The following is a 20,422-nucleotide window of genomic DNA, read 5'->3' as shown; positions in this document are numbered from 1 at the left end:
GATCTGAGTGGTCTAAAACAGCGGTCCCCAACCACCGGGCCCTGGAAGATGGTTTACTGGGCCGCGGCGATCAGGGCCGTCTAACTCTGTACTAATGAAGCGCTTCCATTATGGAAGCGCTTCATTAGTACAGAAGGACCAGGGAGCGGTGAAGGATCTGTACTCACCGCTTCCTGGTTCACGGCTCGGCTATCGGCTGTGCAGGGCTGCGCACAGCGTGAGGTCGCTCTGTGACCTCACACTGTGCGCCGCTATACACAGCCAGCCGACAGCAGAATGAAGAGGATCGTGATGGTGACCAGGAGCAGGAGAGGTAAGTGTTTTTTATTTTTATTTATTTGCACTAGGGGCTGATGGCTGACCTGGGGGACATATGGCTGACATGAGGGGCAGACATATGGCTGACATTGGGGGGGCTTATGGCTGACATTGGGGCCTGATAGATGGCTAAAGGTTTGGGGGTTGATCTGAGCCATTGGGGGTCTGATCTGAGGTCTGATTAACATTGGGGGTCTGATTGCTGGTCTGACCTGAGGTGTAATGAAAAAAAAAAATTCTTCTTATTATTCTCCTACAAAACCTAGGTGGATCTTATAGGGCGAAAAATACAGTACAGTGCAGCAGAGACCATAGTCAGTTTATATAGTCGTTATATAGTGTTATATACACTGCTCAAAAAAATAAAGGGAACACAAAAATAACACATCCTAGATCTGAGTTAATTAAATATTCTTCTGAAATACTTTGTTCTTTACATAGTTGAATGTGCTGACAACAAAATCACACAAAAAAAAAAAAATGGAAATCTAATTTTTTAACCCATGGAGGTCTGGATTTGGAGTCATACTCAAAATTAAATTGGAAAAACACACTACAGGCTGATCCAACTTTGATGTCAAAATGAGGCTCAGTAGTGTGTGTGGCCTCCACGTGCCTGTATGACCTCCCTACAACGCCTGTGCATGCTCCTGATGAGGTGGCGGACGGTCTCCTGAGGGATCTCCTCCCAGACCTGGACTAAAGCATCTGCCAACTCCTGGACAGTCTGTGGTGCAACAGACTGTGGATAGAGCGAGACATGATGTCCCAGATGTGCTCAATTGGATTCAGGTCTGGGGAACGGGCGGGCCAGTCCATAGCATCAATGCCTTCGTCTTGCAGGAACTGCTGACACACTCCAGCCACATGAGGTCTAGCATTGTCTTGCATTAGGAAGAACCCAGGGCCAACCGCACCAGCATATGGTCTCACAAGGGGTCTGAGGATCTCATCTCGGTACCTAATGGCAGTCAGGCTGCCTCTGGCGAGCACATGGAGGGCTGTGCGGCCCTCCAAAGAAATGCCACCCCACACCATTACTGACCCAATGCCAAACCGGTCATGCTGGAGGATGTTGCAGGCAGCAGAACGTTCTCCACGGCGTCTCCAGACTCTGTCACATGTGCTCAGTGTGAACCTGCTTTCATCTGTGAAGAGCACAGGGCGCCAGTGGCGAATTTGCCAATCTTGGTGTTCTCTGGCAAATGCCAAACGTCCTGCACGGTGTTGGGCTGTAAGCACAACCCCCACCTGTGGACGTCGGGCCCTCATATCACCCTCATGGAGTCTGTTTCTGAGCGTTTGAGCAGACACATACACATTTATGGCCTGCTGGAGGTCATTTTGCAGGGCTCTGGCAGTGCTCCTCCTGTTCCTCCTTGCACAAAGGCGGAGGTAGCGGTCCTGCTGCTGGGTTGTTGCCCTCCTACGGTCTCCTCCACGTCTCCTGATGTACTGGCCTGTCTCCTGGTAGCGCCTCCATGATCTGGACACTATGCTGACAGACACAGCAAACCTTCTTGCCACAGCTCGCATTGATGTGCCATCCTGGATAAGCTGCACTACCTGAGCCACTTGTGTGGGTTGTAGACTCCGTCTCATGCTACCACTAGAGTGAAAGCACCGCCAGCATTCAAAAGTGACCAAAACATCAGCCAGGAAGCATAGGAACTGAGAATTGCCTATAATTTCCACCTGTTGTCTATCCCATTTGCACAACAGCATGTGAAATTGATTGTCACTCAGTGTTGCTTCCTAAGTGGACAGTTTGATTTCACAGAAGTGTGATTGACTTGGAGTTACATTGTGTTGTTTAAGTGTTCCCTTTATTTTTTTGAGCAGTGTATTTTAATATGCACCTTGTGTTTTGTTATGCGTGTGAATCAGTCAGACCCGCCCACCCCCCCTTCCCCCGGGAAAATTGTCTTGCATGAAACTGGTCCTTGGTGCAAAAAAGGTTGGGGACCACTGGTCTAAAACACTCAGATTAGGTGACAGACTCCCTTTAAGGTAATGCTGGTGGTTTGGGAGGCGTTTTTTTTTTTATAACAGGTTCCCTTAAACATGGACATGTGAAAAAGGCCTTACTGGTATAAATTTACACTACACAGTGTAAAGATGCGCCAGATTTATCACTCAGCATTACCCACTGGCTGTCTAACATAAGTTTTACAGTCAGTATACGTAAATGTGCCCCAAAGTGTTTTGTTCTATGGCATTTTGTGCATTGCATTTGTGAATTTTTAGCTTTATGATTCCCCCCTTCCCAAAAAAAGCAGCAAGAATGGTGTTTTCCATGCAGATTTTCATCCAGCAAGCGTAATATAATACCAGGAAAGTGAATGAGATTCGCCAAGTCTCATGTACACATTGAGTATTTTTCTATGCGCGGAAATTGACCTGCCAGGCGGATTTTAGGATCCATAACATGTCAACAGTTTGCGTAATTCTGCACTGTAGGGTACATTCACATCACTGTATGTACACTGCTCAAAAAAATAAAGGGAACACAAAAATAACACATCCTAGATCTGAATTAATAAATATTCTTCTGAAATATCTTGTTCTTTACATAGTTGAATGTGCTGACAACAAAATCACACAAAATTTTTTTGGGGAAATCACATTTTTTAACCCATGGAGGTCTGGATTTGGAGTCACCCTCAAAATTAAAGTGGAAAAACACACTACAGGCTGATCCAACTTTGATGTAATGTCCTTAAAACAAGTCAAAATGAGGCTCAGTGGTGTGTGTGGCCTCCACGTGCCTGCATGACCTCCCTACAACGCCTGTGCATGCTCCTGATGAGGTGGCGGACGGTCTCCTGAGGGATCTCCTTCCAGACCTGGACTAAAGCATCTGCCAACTCCTGGACAGTCTGTGGTGCAACGTGACGTTGGTGGATAGAGCGAGACGTGATGTCCCAGATGTGCTCAATTGGATTCAGGTCTGGGGAACGGGCGGGCCAGTCCATAGCATCAATGCCTTCGTCTTGCAGGAACTGCTGACACACTCCAGCCACATGAGGTCTAGCATTGTCTTGCATTAGGAGGAACCCAGGGCCAACCGCACCAGCATATGGTCTCACAAGGGGTCTGAGGATCTCATCTCGGTACCTAATGGCAGTCAGGCTACCTCTGGCGAGCACATGGAGGGCTGTGCGGCCCTCCAAAGAAATGCCACCCCACACCATTACTGACCCAATGCCAAATCGGTCATGCTGGAGGATGTTGCAGGCAGCAGAACGTTCTCCACGGCGTCTCCATACTCTGTCATGTCTGTCACATGTGCTCAGTGTGAACCTGCTTTCATCTGTGAAGAGCACAGGGCGCCAGTGGCGAATTTGCCAATCTTGGTGTTTTCTGGCAAATGCCAAACGTCCTGCATGGTGTTGGGCTGTAAGCACAACCCCCACCTGTGGACGTCGGGCCCTCATATCACCCTCATGGAGTCTGTTTCTGACCGTTTGAGTAGACACATGCACATTTGTGGCCTGCTGGAGGTCATTTTGCAGGGCTCCGGCAGTGCTCCTCCTGTTCCTCCTTGCACAAAGGCGGAGGTAGCGGTCCTGCTGCTGGGTTGTTGCCCTCCTACACGTCTCCTGATGTACTGGCCTGTCTCCTGGTAGCGCCTCCATGCTCTGGACACTACGCTGACAGACACAGCAAACCTTCTTGCCACAGCTCGCATTGATGTGGCATCCTGGATAAGCTGCACTACCTGAGCCACTTGTGTGGGTTGTAGACTCCGTCTCATGCTACCACTAGAGTGAAAGCACCGGCAGCATTCGAAAGTGACCAAAACATCAGCCAGGAAGCATAGGAACTGAGAAGTGGTCTGTGGTCACCACCTGCAGAACCACTCCTTTATTGGGGGTGTCTTGCTAATTGCCTATAATTTCCACCTGTTGTCTATCCCATTTGCACAACAGCATGTGAAATTGATTGTCACTCAGTGTTGCTTCCTAAGTGGACAGTTTGATTTCACAGAAGTGTGATTGACTTGGAGTTACATTGTGTTGTTTAAGTGTTCCCTTTATTTTTTTGAGCAGTGTACTTTACAGTCCACAAAACGTGGACTTTTTTTGCAGATCCATATACTTCAGTGAGTCCATGAACCGCATTTTGTATCAAGTATAGGACATGCTCTATCTTTTTGCAGAACTGACATATGGATGCGAAAAGCACACGGATGATCTGTATTTCATCTGCGTTTGCATAGTTCCCAACTGTCCCGAATTTGCAGGGACTGTCCATGATTTTCATTTCCAGCTCATAATTGGATGTTTCTAAGAAGAGTGTGGGCATTCCCAGGGGAGGGGTTTTGGATCCCCTGATTTTACCAACCTAAATGTTGGTAAATATGCGTTTTGTGGATCACAAAGTACATACGGTGTGTGAATATACCCTTATGTATAGTGATTTTCCCCATAGACTTCAATAGGGTCGATAATATAAACAGAAATTCCGCACAAAAAAAGGGGTAAAAACTGCAATGAAAGTGCATTTTTTAGGGCCCCTGATGAAGTGGAGGCTAAACCCGGGTTGGGCGTTTGACAAGAGAATGTGCACATGAATGTTATTTTATGGATCTTGTGAGTACAATTAATTACTAGATTTATACTCAGTGGTACTTCACTATGTCAGGTCATCTCTTTTATTCTTAGGAGACTTGAGCATTGATTTATGTGAGAACCGAAGCTTTATACCTGAGGAACTTTATCTGAAGGACACTCTGTTTACTCTGAATGTGAACTCTACCTAAGCTTGAGCTGCGCGGTCTTCTTTCTTCTATACTCATTTTTAGGGCCCATTCACACAACAGATTTTGATGCTGCCGGCGGCAGAAACCTTTAAAGGCTGCAGTCCAGTTCGTGGCTTAGACTGAGTTCACACCAGTCATTTGATCAGTTATTTCCATAAGTTAGGGTCCGTGTTTTTCGGACCGCACATGGCTGGTCCTATGATAGAAATGCCTATTCTTGTCCACGATTGCAGACAATAGGACATGCTCTATATTTTTTGTGGGGCCGCAGAATAGAACTGAATGAGTCCGCACCCGTTCTGCAAAATGGATGCGAACGCAGAAATACGGACGTGTGAATAGACCCTTATTGTAAGTCAAAACCAGTAGTGAAGCCTCCACAGAGATAAGGTATAATGGAAAGATCTGCCCCTGTTCTGCGTTTTTGACCTGCACTTAGTTTTGGCTCGCACACCGTATGTATTTCGCGGTTGGGGGGAGAACGGACATGCGGAAATATAGAGATGGAATGCACACAGTCATTTCCGTTTTTTTTTTTTTAAAGCCCCGTTGAAATAAATGGCTCCGCATACAGACCTGTAAAAAACTAAATGGAAGAAAAATATGTTTGTGTACAATACCCCAGAGAAATAACTGAAGTGTGAACTCAGCCTTAGCTCCACTGAATGTGTGACCCACTCAAGCGGCAGGGGTCCACACCAAGAAGGGTCGGCATGCCTCTCCTTGTCCTGGTGGCAGCTTTTAACCGGGTTGCCCCCTATTAAAAAGAGAAGAGAGCCATACACCAAGCAGCTAAATTTTGGCGCGGTGTCCACCCGTGTAGACGGGACCTTATTGCGTTTTTCATGCCTTTTTACTGCATACAAATCCCCACCGTCTACAGGTCGCCTGGACTGGCTGCTCCTAGAAATAAACCCCCACTAATCTCCACACACGGACACATCCTATCACTAGGGCGCCCGCCGCACATGACTGCTAGTGTGTGCGCTCCCCCCGCGGGAAAAGGCGGGACGACGTCCTCGCTGCCACTAAAGGGTTACAGCTTGAGGGAGGAGCGGCCGCTGAGGAAGAGTCTGGCTCTGCTTCCTCCTCTGCCTGACTTGGCTGTGAGGGAGTTCCGGGCTACTAGTGGGCTGCTGAGGGTGGCAACCAGGAGACTGGACGTGGTCACCGGAGCCATTGTAAAGCCTCATGTCTTGGGGTCAGGCGACACTATATAATGTGAAAGCCCTCATAAGCGCATAGGTCTGACTGAGGGGACAACTCTCTTCCCTGAAGGCTTTCTACACAAGTGACATTACTGTGAGGAGACATGGAAAAGCAGCAGCGTAGTAATGGTGGCCCCCAAGGCAAGGGTCTGCGGGACCTGGAGATCATCCCTCTGCACCTGGACCAGAAGGGTTGTCAGGAGCCTGAAGACTCCCCTCCAGCATCTCCATTGCCACCACCCATATTCCTTTATCCAGGAGCCAGGAAGCAAAAGCAGCAAGTGAGGTCTTCTCCTGGAAACAGTCAAGGAGCAGGGGTCAGGGAGGAGTACGCTGGCACTTCTCCATCATCCTCATCCCAGCAGGGGTACCCTGAGCCAATGTCACCTGGTTCTGGGGGGCTTTCTCCAACGTCTTCTCTTCAGCTCATGATGCTGATGATGAACTACAGGGGAGCTAGCAGTGGAAGCAATGGCGGTGGGGACAAAGTCCAAAAAAGTGAGTAAAGTTGATGTCGGGGAGGGTTGAGCAGACATATAACTTCTAGTTAAAGATCTAAATAGTAGTGCATCCCTACTGACTCCCCATTAAAGGGAATGTCATTGTGACACCGGGGGGGGGGGGGGGGGTTTGGTTTTGGCTTAAGGTCCTTTTACACATCCCAATAATCAGAAAATAATATTTTCGGGGGTATTTGTAGATACGCTTCTTCCCAATAACTGGTCCGTGTAAAGGTGCTGGTGATCAAGCGCCCATTCGTCAGGTGATCGTGTCTTTCATCTGGCACCTAAAATCCTCGTCCCCGTGCAGCAGGTTGTGCTGTGTGTACAGGGATCTGCTGCTTATTTTCTATGGACATGAGCGATCACTGGAGTAATTGCTCGTCCCCATACAGCGGAGGTGAGTGCTCACACAAGTGAGTTCAATGTGAGGAGCTTGCAGGTGTCAGTGTGAGTTCTCCTCCTCTGGCAGGATCGCACATCATTTTGATTTCTAAGGCTTTGTGTCCCTGAGAGTCCTGAAATCTACAGAATTACACAGACCTAATGCAATATGACATAATATATATTGTCGTATGACATAGTACAATAGATTCCAGGACTCTCAGGGTTACACATCATTATACATCAGTATGATGCTGTGCGATCCTGTCAGAGGTCAGGACGGGACCTCTAACGGACACACTGCGAGCTCCTCGCTCGTGTGTGTGTGGCCTCGGTCAAATCTGCTATAGATTTTTCAGAGAATCTGTGGCAGAAATACAAAGCAGAAACTTTGATTTCTGCTTGCAGATAAAGCTACGTCCAAATATGTGTTCGAGCTTTCCGCACTCTATTCCGGCAGAGGAACAGAATACCCGAATTGCTGTATGCATTATAGCCAGACACTGCCGAATCCCTGTTCACTTGACCCTGCCGAATCCCTGTTCACTTGACCCTGCCGGGTGCCTGTTCACTTGACCCTGCCGGGTGCCTGTTCACTTGACCCTGCCGGGTGCCTGTTCACTTGACCCTGCCGGGTGCCTGTTCACTTGACCCTGCCGGGTGCCTGTTCACTTGACCCTGCCGGGTGCCTGTTCACTTGACCCTGCCGGGTGCCTGTTCACTTGACCCTGCCGGGTGCCTGTTCACTTGACCCTGCCGGGTGCCTGTTCACTTGACCCTGCCGGGTGCCTGTTCACTTGACCCTGCCGGGTGCCTGTTCACTTGACCCTGCCGGGTGCCTGTTCACAATCATGGGATCTGTACGGGTTTCTGGAACAGGTGTCCGGCCATGCCGGATAGGCGATTCCAGTATTATGTTCGTCTGCTGGAACAGCGTACCGGAATACCCTACACAGATGTGGATGTAGCCTTAGCTTACTTGTAATTTAGTGTAGTTAGCCCGTGGCTTTAAAACGGCTCTGTCAGCTTAAAAGGGTTCTTTGGGATTTTGATGTTGAGAATCATCTAAATTTGATCAGTGAGTGTCTGCCTCCTGGGAACACCACTGATCAGCTGTATGAAGAGGCCGCAGAGTTCCATGAGGGCTTAGGGCTCTTCCTGGGCCATGTGACATCACTGTCATCGGTCTCATGGTGTAGGCCCAGTCTGCCCCATGCAAGTGAATTGGGCTGAGCTGCAATACCAAGCACAGCTGCTATCCAATGGCCGGCACCGTGTTTGTCGGGAGTGGGACCCCTGCTGATATCATATTGATGACCTGTCCTGAGGGTAGGCCATCAATATGAAAGTTTCGGAGAACCCCTTTAAGATGCTGTCTTGTGTAAGATCCATACTACTGCTATGGTGTAGTTTGCCTACTAGCAGCACTTACAGAATAAACTGAACACATACTTATGAGTCCGGTGTGTGTGCATGATAGCGCCCCCCACCTGTCAAGGTGGTGTTTGGCGGGCTGCTAGGTACAGGTGCCGTCAACACCCTTAGAGGGGACGCCTCCTGGCCACAAGAAGTATAGACCTGTGGCTGGAATAGGCCACCCTTACATGGGGCAAGAGAATACCACGTTAAAGAACATGATGGGGGTTTTATACTCCGCTCACTGGTATTACTGGCAGAATGTCTGTGCAAAATCCAGGCCCAAATCCACGAGTTTGTGAACATGGCCTAGAGATGCCATAAGAAATCAAAATCAGTGAGGGGATCATAAAAGGAGAGATGTATAAAGGACAGAAAACACTTCTCCTCTTTTCTGAATTCACTGCTTTGGCTTTCAAAACTGCATTAAACCTGACTGTGTGGCCGCACCCTAAGGTGCTGTGGATATGACGTATCGCTGTCTTGATCTGTCATGGCACACATACATGTCTTTTGATATGATATTACTTTTTAGGATTGCCCCCAAAAATGACCAAAACAATCCAACATGGACACTCAACTTTTCCGCATACCTGCTTTTGGTCTGCGCCTGTCAGGCTGCCATGCCTCATGAGGAGGCAGTGACAGGCAGCAGAAATGCTCTAAATGTCCCGTGTGGGGTTAGCTAATCTGTAGTATTCACATCTCCGTGTGAGTGAGGTGTGGTGGAAGTCCACCTCCTGCCGATGGGGTCACGTCCACCCCACGGGTCGGTTATCACTGCAGACCTTCACCATGTGGCTGAGATTGTGGGAACTCTCATTCATCTGCAATTCCATAGCACAAAATCTCCAGCGAAAAGCCCTGTGTGAACACACCCTAAATCCTGATTAAGGATTCCTTCGAGGGGCGATTTGTATGCAGAACCCCGATTAAAAAAAAAAAAAAACGCACCCAGATCCACACTCTTTATTGAATTTTTGAGAAGGTTTTCTACTTTAAAGCGGTTGTCCAAGTGTTTAGTATGGATAACCCATCCTCAGGATAAGAGGAGGCAGAAATACTAGTGAACTTGGCATTCGCCCTCCACTGGCACCACCTACGTTATCTGGAGTGCAGGTGTCACTACTTTCTTGCCTATCCTCAGGATATGCATCACTATCAGATTGTGGGGGTCCGACTCTTGTCACCCCTGCCGATCAGCTGTTGGAAAAGGCCATGGCACTCCAGTGAGCGCTGCAGCCTCTTCGTAAGCCAGTGATGTCACCGTACGTCAGTCATATGACCTAGACACAGCTCAGTCCCATTCAAGTCAGCCGCTATACAATGCAATGGCGCTTTGGTGCAAGGAGGGTGCGGCGCTCACAACAGTGCTGCATCCTCAAACAGCTGATCGGTGGGTGTACCTGAAGTCGGACCCCTATTATCAGATACTGATGCCCTATCTTGAGCATAGCTCATCAGTATTATACATTCATAAAACCCCATTGAAATACATCGGCCATGGAGCCACAAAAACAATTGACATGCTGTGGATTCTAAAAGCCAAAAAGGTCCGTCTCCTGGCAACCCTGCCAGTCAGTCCCAATGGGTGATGAACATATGATGTCACGTACATCGGTCAAATGGCCTGGACACAGCTGTCCTATCCTCCTGTCAGTACTTGTCACCTGACTATTGATAGTGACAACTTCAGATTTCATAGGTTAGAAGGAAACAAGCGGACGGCATTTGCTCACTTACAGTTATAAAATGGTTATTTTCAAAGAGCATATGTCAGCAGGATCAACCCAGTTAAACCAGGAATACTGTCTGGTAGGGTTGATTTTGCCGATCAAAATGACCCTTGCCAGGTGAAAATCAGTTGTGCTGTTTCAGAGAAAAAAGACTTTTATTATTTATGCAAATCAGGGCTTCAGTGCACCAAGGAGTGGTCCCTAACCCTTTGGTGCACCTCAGCTCCTCCTTCTAGTGTTGGCCACTTCCTTTGACTGACAGGGCTAGGCATCATCATTGTTCTTTTGCCTGGCCATGCACAGTATATGCTTCTAGTTTCTACAGTTGGCGCATTCGCAGTAAATCTTCAGCTTGAGGACTGCACATGTGCTGATAACACCACCCTCCACCTAGGAGTCCATAGTGTCTTTCCTGTGATGTCATCGATGGTTACACAGTAGTCATTTCAGTGGTGGAGCAAACTGAAGGAGATGTACCGCACATGCACCAATTGTGGAATCTACAGCACAGAGGCAGGGTTACAGGGCCAGGCAATGATGTTGTCTGGCCCTGTCTGTCAAGGGGAGGGGGATGTGGCCAACACTGTAAAGTGGAGAAGCTGAGGTGGACTGAGAATGGGCTAGATGGGTATCCTTCTAATCAGCAGGATCAGTCCTGCCAGGCAGTATGCCTTGTTTAATAGGGTTAATCCTGCTGACAGATGCTTTCATTTGTGTCAACCTCTTTTATCTTCTAAAGGTTTAGAAGATGATGTTAATCTCTTGACAGACACTTCTATTACATCTTGCATCTTATGGGAGATAATAGAAGTAGATGAAATCCTACTTTTTTCCTGACGTTAGTAGGGTTGTTTTCTGACAGACCCATAGCTGGCTGACATGTAGATGTTTTAAAGCCAACCTGTCATCTCAAAATGGCTTGGCATCAGGTGGCATCTCCTTAGGGTACAGTCACACGGTCAGGTTTCCTTGATGCAGTTTTGGAAGCCAAAACTAGAGGTGAATAAAAAAAAAATAGGAGAAGCCATATCTGTCCTTTATACTTTCCCCACTTTTATGATTTGCTGCAGATTTTGGCGTCCAAAACTGCATCAAGAAACTTGATCGTGTGGCTGTACCCTAATAATACAAGAAATATGGTGGAGTTTTTAAAATCTTTCTAATTGACCAAGCAATAGGAACCTGCAGTTCTATGCGGCCCCCACACATCAGGACACAAGCATGCTCATTTGTCTCCAAACTGTTCAAAAAGACAACCAGAACTCTGGAAGCCCCATAAACCACAAGAATGGGGGTTCCGTGATCCCATTGGAGATGAGATGGATAGATGGATACGCACACATTCTGCTCTCCGTTGTAGTTTATAGTAGTTATGAAGCAACCGGTTGTTTCTGGCATCTCCCAATAAGGGCTTGTTCACACCACCGTGTGAAGCACGTGCTGTGGACCGCAAATTGCGGGTCTGCGATCCGTCCGCTCCGCAAAAAGATAGAGCAATTCCGTAGTGCTTCCGTGGGGTTCTGTTCCGCACCATTCCACATCTCCGGATTTGCGGACCCATTTAAGTGTATGGGTCCGCATCCGTGATGAGGAATGCACATGGAACGGTGCCCATGTATTGCGGATCCGCAATTGCGGTCCGTGTGAATGAGCGCTAAGTTGGAATCCCAAAAGTGGAGCCCCCACTCACGAGACCTTTATGGTATAACTGGTCAATGTGTCAGGAATAGCTCAAATGTTAATACCTTTTTAAGCTTTAATGCGGCCATTAGGGTTGGTACAACGCAACAATTGTGTAGCCCTGATATAGCACAGACCACCAACTCTGTCATCATCAGTAGCATCCTGGACCCTGGCATGCGTCTAGCGTTGGCATAATATTAATTTCTTAAATTATCCATGCACCCTTATGTTGAAGACAAGTCCACAGCAAGTGCTGAGGTTTTACATGTCCGTGTATTTCATGCTACCAAGTAGAGGTCACACTACATTTTTTCTGGAAGAGTAAAAATACTCCTTATACCATTTTTGAGGAGTATTTTTAGCCGAGGAGGAGTCCGAAATTTGCTGTAATTCATATATATATAATACGTAGGCCTAAATAATATTAAAGGGGTTCTGCACTTTCATTTAACTGATGATCTATCCTCTGGATAGATCATCAGCTTCTGATTGGCAGTGGTCCGACACCCAGGACCCCCGCCGATCAGCTGTTTGAGAAGGCAGCGGCGCTCCAGCAGCGCCGCGGCCTTCTCACTGTGTACTACCGGGCCGCCGGCCCACTGACGTCCCGGGTGTCGGACCCCCGATCAGAAGCTGATGATCTATCCAGAGGATAGATCATCAGTTAAATGAAAGTGCAGAACCCCTTTAAGATGTTGCTATTTCTGCAAGGAAACCATTACCAGTCTCCTCTATAATGTATTCCATGCAGAAATGGCAAATTTTTACCATTTTAAATTTCTCTCTCAGAAGACTAAATCCCTACCTTTCTTGAAGCACCAAATCTGTCACACAGGGATTGGAGCGGTAGATTGTGCAAAACTCAATGCAATAAGAATTGAACAGGGATGTCTGGTCGTTGTGGCAGGGAGCAGTGGGTGGCATAGTGGCGGTGGGTGGGGTCTGGGACGAATGCACAGGAGGCAGTTATAGGACAGTCTTACACACAATATATTGGACTATTGCACAGTATAGTGTACTTGACGTCTCTGTACTTCATATCTATGAGCACTGTGGCTTTCACTATAAGGTCTCAAGCACACGACTGTATCCGTTTTGCGGTACACAAATCACGTATGCGGTCCGTGTGCAATCCGCATTTTCTTGAGGACCCATTGACTTCAGTGGGTCCGCCAGAACAGGACATGCTCTACCTTTTGCAGCATGTAGATGTGGATAGCACATGGATGTCCATATTTTGTGGATCAGCGATTTGCAGACCTCAAAATGTGTACATGAGACCTAATGGGGGCAAAATGACTGTCCCAGATATAGGGACAATCTATAGCCTATTTGCCAACCCTCCTTGGTTTTTATGGAGTCTCCCTAAAAATGTAAGCCCTCTTAGATCCCAGCAGAACATATATAACATTGCACCAATCACAAATTGTGCTGTCTAATTACGATAAATTAATTTAATGTGCTCACCAATCATAAGTCTTCCATGTGATGACAAGCTACTAGTCCAATAGTCACATTCACTTTATGAAGTTCTGGACGTCGGGCTGCGGGTCACTTTCTCCATGTGCTCACAGCGTCTTCTCCAGTGAAGAACGTGCGTCCAAACTCATAGCCCACCCCAACTCATCACCATTAGCCCCCCCCCCCCCCATCTCCATGTCAACATGCGCTGCGCCCGACTGGCCTAGAACGGACCCGATCATTTTATTCATCTGACCAGGGCAAGCATGCTCAGGCATATAGTTCCCTGGGGGGAGTTTTTTGGTATCTGGATACTATGGAGTTTGGGTGCACATTTTTCACTGGAGAGGACGCCGTGAGCACATAGAGGAAGTGACCCACAGCCCCAGACCGCTTACCCCGCCAGGCGCCACCTGGTGAGAATCTCTCGCCGCGGTAGGACTCTTCCTCCTCACTTCAGAGCGGTGTGCCAAATGGTCCGGCTGCCCGCTCAAACCGACCAATAACAAAGCTCCTTAATGTAAGGAGCTTTGTTATTGGTCATTTCAGGCACAGGCAGCATCGCTGCGCTGCCCGCACTGTTCACATCGCTCACTGCGCTGATGAAAGGCGGGGAAAAGTCTAAGGCGTATCTGTACGCCTTAGACTTTTTTTTTAAGGAGTAAAATTGTCTGAACACGCGTCTATGACGCTTGTACAGGTGTTATTGCGACCTCTGCTACCAAGATTGTTATATTTTATAGTTTGTATTATTATGTTATAAAATAGTTTAGATTTTGTATTGTTCTGTTATATTCTGAAGTGTTGTGTATGGGTGGGGTCTTTTTTCCCCTTGGATTGGGGGCCCTTTAGAGCTGACTGGACACTGGGTCTCCACCCTGAACAGATAGCCAGGTAGTATAGTACCTCCTGAAATTCTCCTTCACGTGTTGCCTCCATGTGTCCAGTAAGACCTCATGTACACCACCATTGTTTGGGTCAGTGCCTGATCAGCCATCACACGGATGACATTCGCGTGCTGTCTGCATCCGTTCAGCCTTTGGGCTAATTGTAGTACATGCCCTATTCTTGTCCGTTGTATTTGAAAAATACGCCATGCACAAGGCTGGTATCCGTATTTTAGAAATCCGCAGTTTGTGGAAAATCTATCCAGTTGTGTGTATGAGGCCTTATCTGTATGAACGTCTTGTCCAGGATTTCATTCTTCTAATGAATAAGCCTATTGATTAGATGTTGCTCTAGGATATATTTTATTTGCTTTCTCTGCTTGCATGTTTTATGAGCCTCGTGAGTATTTTTTTGGAGAGGAAGTGTTTATGGTGTGCTAGAAGTCATTCTCAGAACCGTTCTCTTTGGTCTTCCATCCACTATAATTCAAAATCCGTGCCATTTCACGATTAAACTGGATGTTAGGCACACGTTTTAAGGGGCACACTTTTTTTTCTTCTAAGAAAGAATTTGTGTTGTATGCAAGTAAAGGGTACTTTCACACTAGCGGCACGGGCCTCCGTCGGATCTGTCCTGCCGCTAGTGAACGTGTGCCCCCGGACTGCCGCTCCGTCCCAATTGATCATAATGGGGGCGGGGCGGAGTTCTGGCGGCAGCGCACGGCGAGAGGCAGCCGGACTAAAAGTACGACATGCCGTACTTTTAGTCCGGCTACCTCTCGCCGTGCTGCCGCCGGAACTCCGCCCCGCCCCCATTATGGTCAATCCGGGGGCAGGACTGATCCGACAGGCTGTTCACCTGACGGAACAGCCTGCCAGAGGTCCATGCCGCTAGTGTGAAAGTAGCCTAAGGATTGTCAATTTATTGTTTTGGGCTCATGAATTTTGATCTCGGTAAAATACTTTTAGTAGAAAAGGTGATATACCGGTATTTCTACTGTGATTTGTTTGTACTTTTGATTTGTTTTCCTCAAGAAATATAGGTTTTGGTTGTGAACTGTGCATATTTTAAGGTTAGGATTCTTTGCAGTTGATCTAAATTAACATCAGGTTACATTAGGCCGCGTTCATATATCTGTTTAGGAGGTCTGGCAGACTATTCCAGCACAGAGCAGCCTGCTGGATCCTTTACTTCACCAACAGATCCCCATTGACTGCATTGAGGTCCGACAGTGATGCCAATTTCTGGCATAAATGCCTTGCATGCAATGTTTTTTTTTTTTTTTTTTTTTGTCCAGCTGGAATTTGCATCCGGTGAGGCAGCTGGATCTCCTAAACTGAAATGTGAATGTGGCCTTAGCTTTTCAGTCCCTCACCCACTGACCTCCATGACTTGTTTTTTTTTTTTCCCCCCTAAGGCCTCTTGCACACAACTGTGTGTCCCCCGTGGCCATATTGCGCACCGCATACATCGGGTCCGCAATACACAGGGCACCGGCTGTGTGCATTCCGCATCATGGATGCGGACCCATTCACTTGAACACAATACTTAACACAACGACCAGTGTTGTTCAGCAGTTATCACTCTTTGAACTGGTATCTTGTGTCTACACTGCGTGCAGAATTATTAGGCAAATGAGTATTTTGACCACATCATCCTCTTTATGCATGTTGTCTTACTCCAAGCTGTATAGGCTCGAAAGCCTACTACCAATTAAGCATATTAGGTGATGTGCATCTCTGTAATGAGAAGGGGTGTGGTCTAATGACATCAACACCCTATATTAGGTGTGCATAATTATTAGGCAACTTCCTTTCCTTTGGCAAAATGGGTCAAAAGAAGGACTTGACAGGCTCAGAAAAGTCAAAAATAGTGAGATATCTTGCAGAGGGATGCAGCACTCTTAAAATTGCAAAGCTTCTGAAGCGTGATCATCGAACAATCAAGCGTTTCATTCAAAATAGTCAACAGGGTCGCAAGAAGCGTGTGGAAAAACCAAGGCGCAAAATAACTGCCCATGAACTGAGAAAAGTCAAGCGTGCAGCTGCCAAGATGCCACTTGCCACCAGTTTGGCCATATTTCAGAGCTGCAACATCACTGGAGTGCCCAAAAGCACAAGGTGTGCAATACTCAGAGACATGGCCAAGGTAAGAAAGGCTGAAAGACGACCACCACTGAACAAGACACACAAGCTGAAACGTCAAGACTGGGCCAAGAAATATCTCAAGACTGATTTTTCTAAGGTTTTATGGACTGATGAAATGAGAGTGAGTCTTGATGGGCCAGATGGATGGGCCCGTGGCTGGATTGGTAAAGGGCAGAGAGCTCCAGTCCGACTCAGACGCCAGCAAGGTGGAGGTGGAGTACTGGTTTGGGCTGGTATCATCAAAGATGAGCTTGTGGGGCCTTTTCGGGTTGAGGATGGAGTCAAGCTCAACTCCCAGTCCTACTGCCAGTTTCTGGAAGACACCTTCTTCAAGCAGTGGTACAGGAAAAAGTCTGCATCCTTCAAGAAAAACATGATTTTCATGCAGGACAATGCTCCATCACACGCGTCCAAGTACTCCACAGCGTGGCTGGCAAGAAAGGGTATAAAAGAAGAAAATCTAATGACATGGCCTCCTTGTTCACCTGATCTGAACCCCATTGAGAACCTGTGGTCCATCATCAAATGTGAGATTTACAAGGAGGGAAAACAGTACACCTCTCTGAACAGTGTCTGGGAGGCTGTGGTTGCTGCTGCACGCATTGTTGATGGTGAACAGATCAAAACACTGACAGAATCCATGGATGGCAGGCTTTTGAGTGTCCTTGCAAAGAAAGGTGGCTATATTGGTCACTGATTTGTTTTTGTTTTGTTTTTGAATGTCAGAAATGTATATTTGTGAATGTTGAGATGTTATATTGGTTTCACTGGTAAAAATAAATAATTGAAATGGGTATATATTTGTTTTTTGTTAAGTTGCCTAATAATTATGCACAGTAATATTCACCTGCACACACAGATTTCCCCCTAAAATAGCTAAAACTAAAAACTACTTCCAAAAATATTCAGCTTTGATATTAATGAGTTTTTTGGGTTCATTGAGAACATGGTTGTTGTTCAATAATAAAATTAATCCTCAAAAATACAACTTGCCTAATAATTCTGCACTCCCTGTATATAGGATTAGCTGCTGTGACTTAAAGGGAACCTGTCACCGGGATTTTGTGTATAGAGCTGAGGACATGGGCTGCTAGATGGCCGCTGGCACATTCGCAATACCCAGTCCCCATAGCGCTGTGTGCTTTTATTGTGTAAAAAAAACAACAATTTGATACATATGCAAATTAACCTAATATGAGTCCTGTCCCTGACTCATCTCATATACAGGACTCCTCTCAGATTAATTTGCATATGTATCAAATTGGTTTTTTGACACAATAAAAGCACACAGAGCTATGGGGACTGGGTATTGCGGATGTGCTAGCGGCCATCTAGCAGCCCATGTCCTCAGCTCTATACACAAAATCCCGGTGACAGGTTCCCTTTAAAAGTGTTATCCTGGAATTCGATAATAATGGCCTATCCTCAGAATAGGTCATCAATATCATATTAGTGGGGGTCCGGCACCTGAGACCGCCGCCGATCAGCAGTTTGAAGAAGCTGCTGTGCTCACCGGAGCTTCCATGAATTTCACAGCTTGCCAAGCACAGTGCATAGTATTCAGCTGCACCATGTGACCAATGTACTGTGAGGTAAGTGGCCTACAAGAGACCTAAGCGCTCTCACTGAGCAGTGTGGCCTCTTCAAACAGCTAATTGGTGAGGGACAAAGGAGCCCTGAGGATAGTTAATATCAGATTCCGAGATAGCACCTTCAAACAGACTTGTGTCAAAAGAATACAACCTATTGTTTAAACTGTTCCGGACCACCGTAGGACTGTATACGTCGGCGGTCGTGACTTTTAATATGGCACCTGCTTGCGAGCACCACAGCTGCCAGGTACCAGGGCTTCTGGGTAGTCAAAAAACTGTACTCCCTGTAGCACAACAGCTTCCCCTAGTAAGGATCGGGGAGCCGGATGCAGTGTGCGGCAGCTTTTGCCCTCCTGAGCGACAGGAGGCTGCCGCACATTATTTCCTATGGAGAGCCTGCCACAATAGTGTAATTCTCATAGACTCCAATGTTAATAAATGTATTGGAGTCTATGAGAGAAGCAATCTAATGGTTGCTTGTTATAGTTCATTATGGGAACTATTAAAAAGTGAAAAAAAAAAATTTTTTTTACAAAATATATAAAAATTCAAATCACGGCATTAAAATGCACAAAAACTATACAAATGTGGTATCGTTGTAATCGTTGTTTACCACATAGGAAATGCTGTAAAAACAAATCCCATAAAACTGTGGCAAAATTGTAGTTTTTTTCCATTTCATCCACCATGACGGCCCACCTTGAGATTGACCCTTGACCTCTGTAGGGGCAGGAACACATAGAGAGTTTAAGAACCCCCCACCCCTCCACCTCCTCAGTGCTTTCCTGCCCCTACAGGGGCCAACACGTGGAGAGGATCCTCCTCAGGGAGGATTACATCGTTAGTTTTTACTTTGCAGGTTCTCCAGCTGGCCTCCCGCGGCATGGGCTAAGGCTGGCCAGCTTGGAACATCGAGGACCCTCGTCTCGGCCTATGCTGAGGCCTGTGGTCCTCCCCCATACCTCTCGTACTTCCTTCCCTCCTTAGGGAAGCAGTCGGGGGTGCCGGATTCGCGGGCGCGCGGTGTGCGGTATGCGACGTTCTTCCTCTGCATGCTGTGCGCTTGTGACCGGCTGGGGGAGCAGGTACGGCGAGGAGGCAGGCCGGACGCCGCACGCCGCACGCATCCTCTCATAGGCTCGTGTGGCACCGGCTCTTGCCGTCACTAGAGGCGCAGCTTGATGACGTCAGACGCCGGGAAATTTGAAAAGGAAAGTAGACCGCGGTTCCCTCCAGCTCTTGCCTGCAGCACCGCGATGTCTGAGACACCTGCTCCCCGCCAGGAAGGCCCTGATCCCACTACTGCCAGTACCGTGAGTCCCCTTCTGGGGGGTATATATTTCAGTCTTTGGACATTGAAATTCTAATTGGCATATCTGGTTGTTTCCTCTCCAGGGCAGCAAGGAGTCAAAGCCAAAGTCCAAACTCCTAAAATGCTGCGCTTGTTCTAAGCGTCTCCCTGAGAACTACAAAAAAAGGTTGTGCAAACCTTGCACATCGGAAATTTGGAAAGAAGAACAACCAGATATTCTGTCTGAAATGAAATCTTTTATTGCAGACGAAATTAAGTCCTCTTTAGCCACCCTGACAACCCCCGCTAGTACTCCTATCCCCTCCAAGAAACGCAAGTTGTCCGCTATCTCCTCCTCTGAGGGCGAGGAGGTGGAAGTGGCTTCCACCTCATCCAGACAATTTCCTAATGAGGAACCCTTGTCTGACGGGGAAATTCCGGACGAGGATAAAAAATATTTCTTCTCCGCTGATGAAATGGAGGAGCTGCTGAGAGCAGTTAGATCCACAATGGGTATCGAGGATACCCCTAAACCTCGTACGGTACAAGACGAAATGTTTGGGGGCCTTAGATCTAAATCCTCTATAGTTTTTCCCATTAATGAAAATATAAAGGAGATGATAATGGAAGAATGGTCAGACCCGGAGAAGAGGTTAGGCGTTCCTAAGGAGTTCAGAAACAGGCTCTGCTTTGATCCGACTGAATGCAAACTTTACAATCAGACCCCTAAAGTGGATCTACAAGTGGCTAAGGTAGTAAAGAAGACCGCTCTACCCTTTGAAGACTCCTCACAGTTGAACGATCCTATGGATAGAAAGGCGGACGGGCTCCTAAAAAAATCCTGGGAATCAGCCATGTTTGGGGTCAAGACTAATATCGCTGCTACTTCTGTTGCTAGAGCAATGTATATATGGCTAGGGGAGTTGGACGTACACCTGAAAAATAAAACCCCAAGAGAAGAGATCAGAGACTCGCTCCCTCTTCTACGCTCCGCCACTGCATTTCTGGCCGATGCTTTGGCAGAGTCGATCCG

The 20,422-nt window shown here is 47.2% G+C and overlaps 1 protein-coding gene across 9 annotated transcripts in view; it reads left to right on the top strand.

Moving 5' to 3' along the window:
- The first annotated feature begins 6,141 nt into the window (after positions 1 to 6,141).
- The window catches only part of RUFY3 (RUN and FYVE domain containing 3), a 117,952-nt gene continuing 103,671 nt past the window's right edge, over positions 6,142 to 20,422 (top strand). For 3 of the 9 annotated variants that reach the window (XR_005776300.1, XR_005776306.1, XM_040417944.1), the window contains exon 1: positions 6,142 to 6,789. Coding sequence is in view for 3 of the 9 variants with exons in the window: in XM_040417944.1 (XP_040273878.1) it covers positions 6,396 to 6,789 (394 nt within the window). In the remaining 6 variants the exon portion in view is untranslated. Of the gene's footprint in view, positions 6,794 to 20,422 lie in introns of all 9 variants that reach the window. The other 6 variants (XR_005776299.1, XM_040417945.1, XR_005776302.1 and 3 more) reach the window with 4 other exon arrangements.

The sequence above is a fragment of the Bufo bufo genome, chromosome 2, assembly GCF_905171765.1.
Source record: "Bufo bufo chromosome 2, aBufBuf1.1, whole genome shotgun sequence".
NCBI lineage: Eukaryota > Metazoa > Chordata > Amphibia > Anura > Bufonidae > Bufo > Bufo bufo.
Note: the sequence above shows the minus strand (reverse complement) of the source record. Positions and strands in the feature narration are given on the sequence as shown.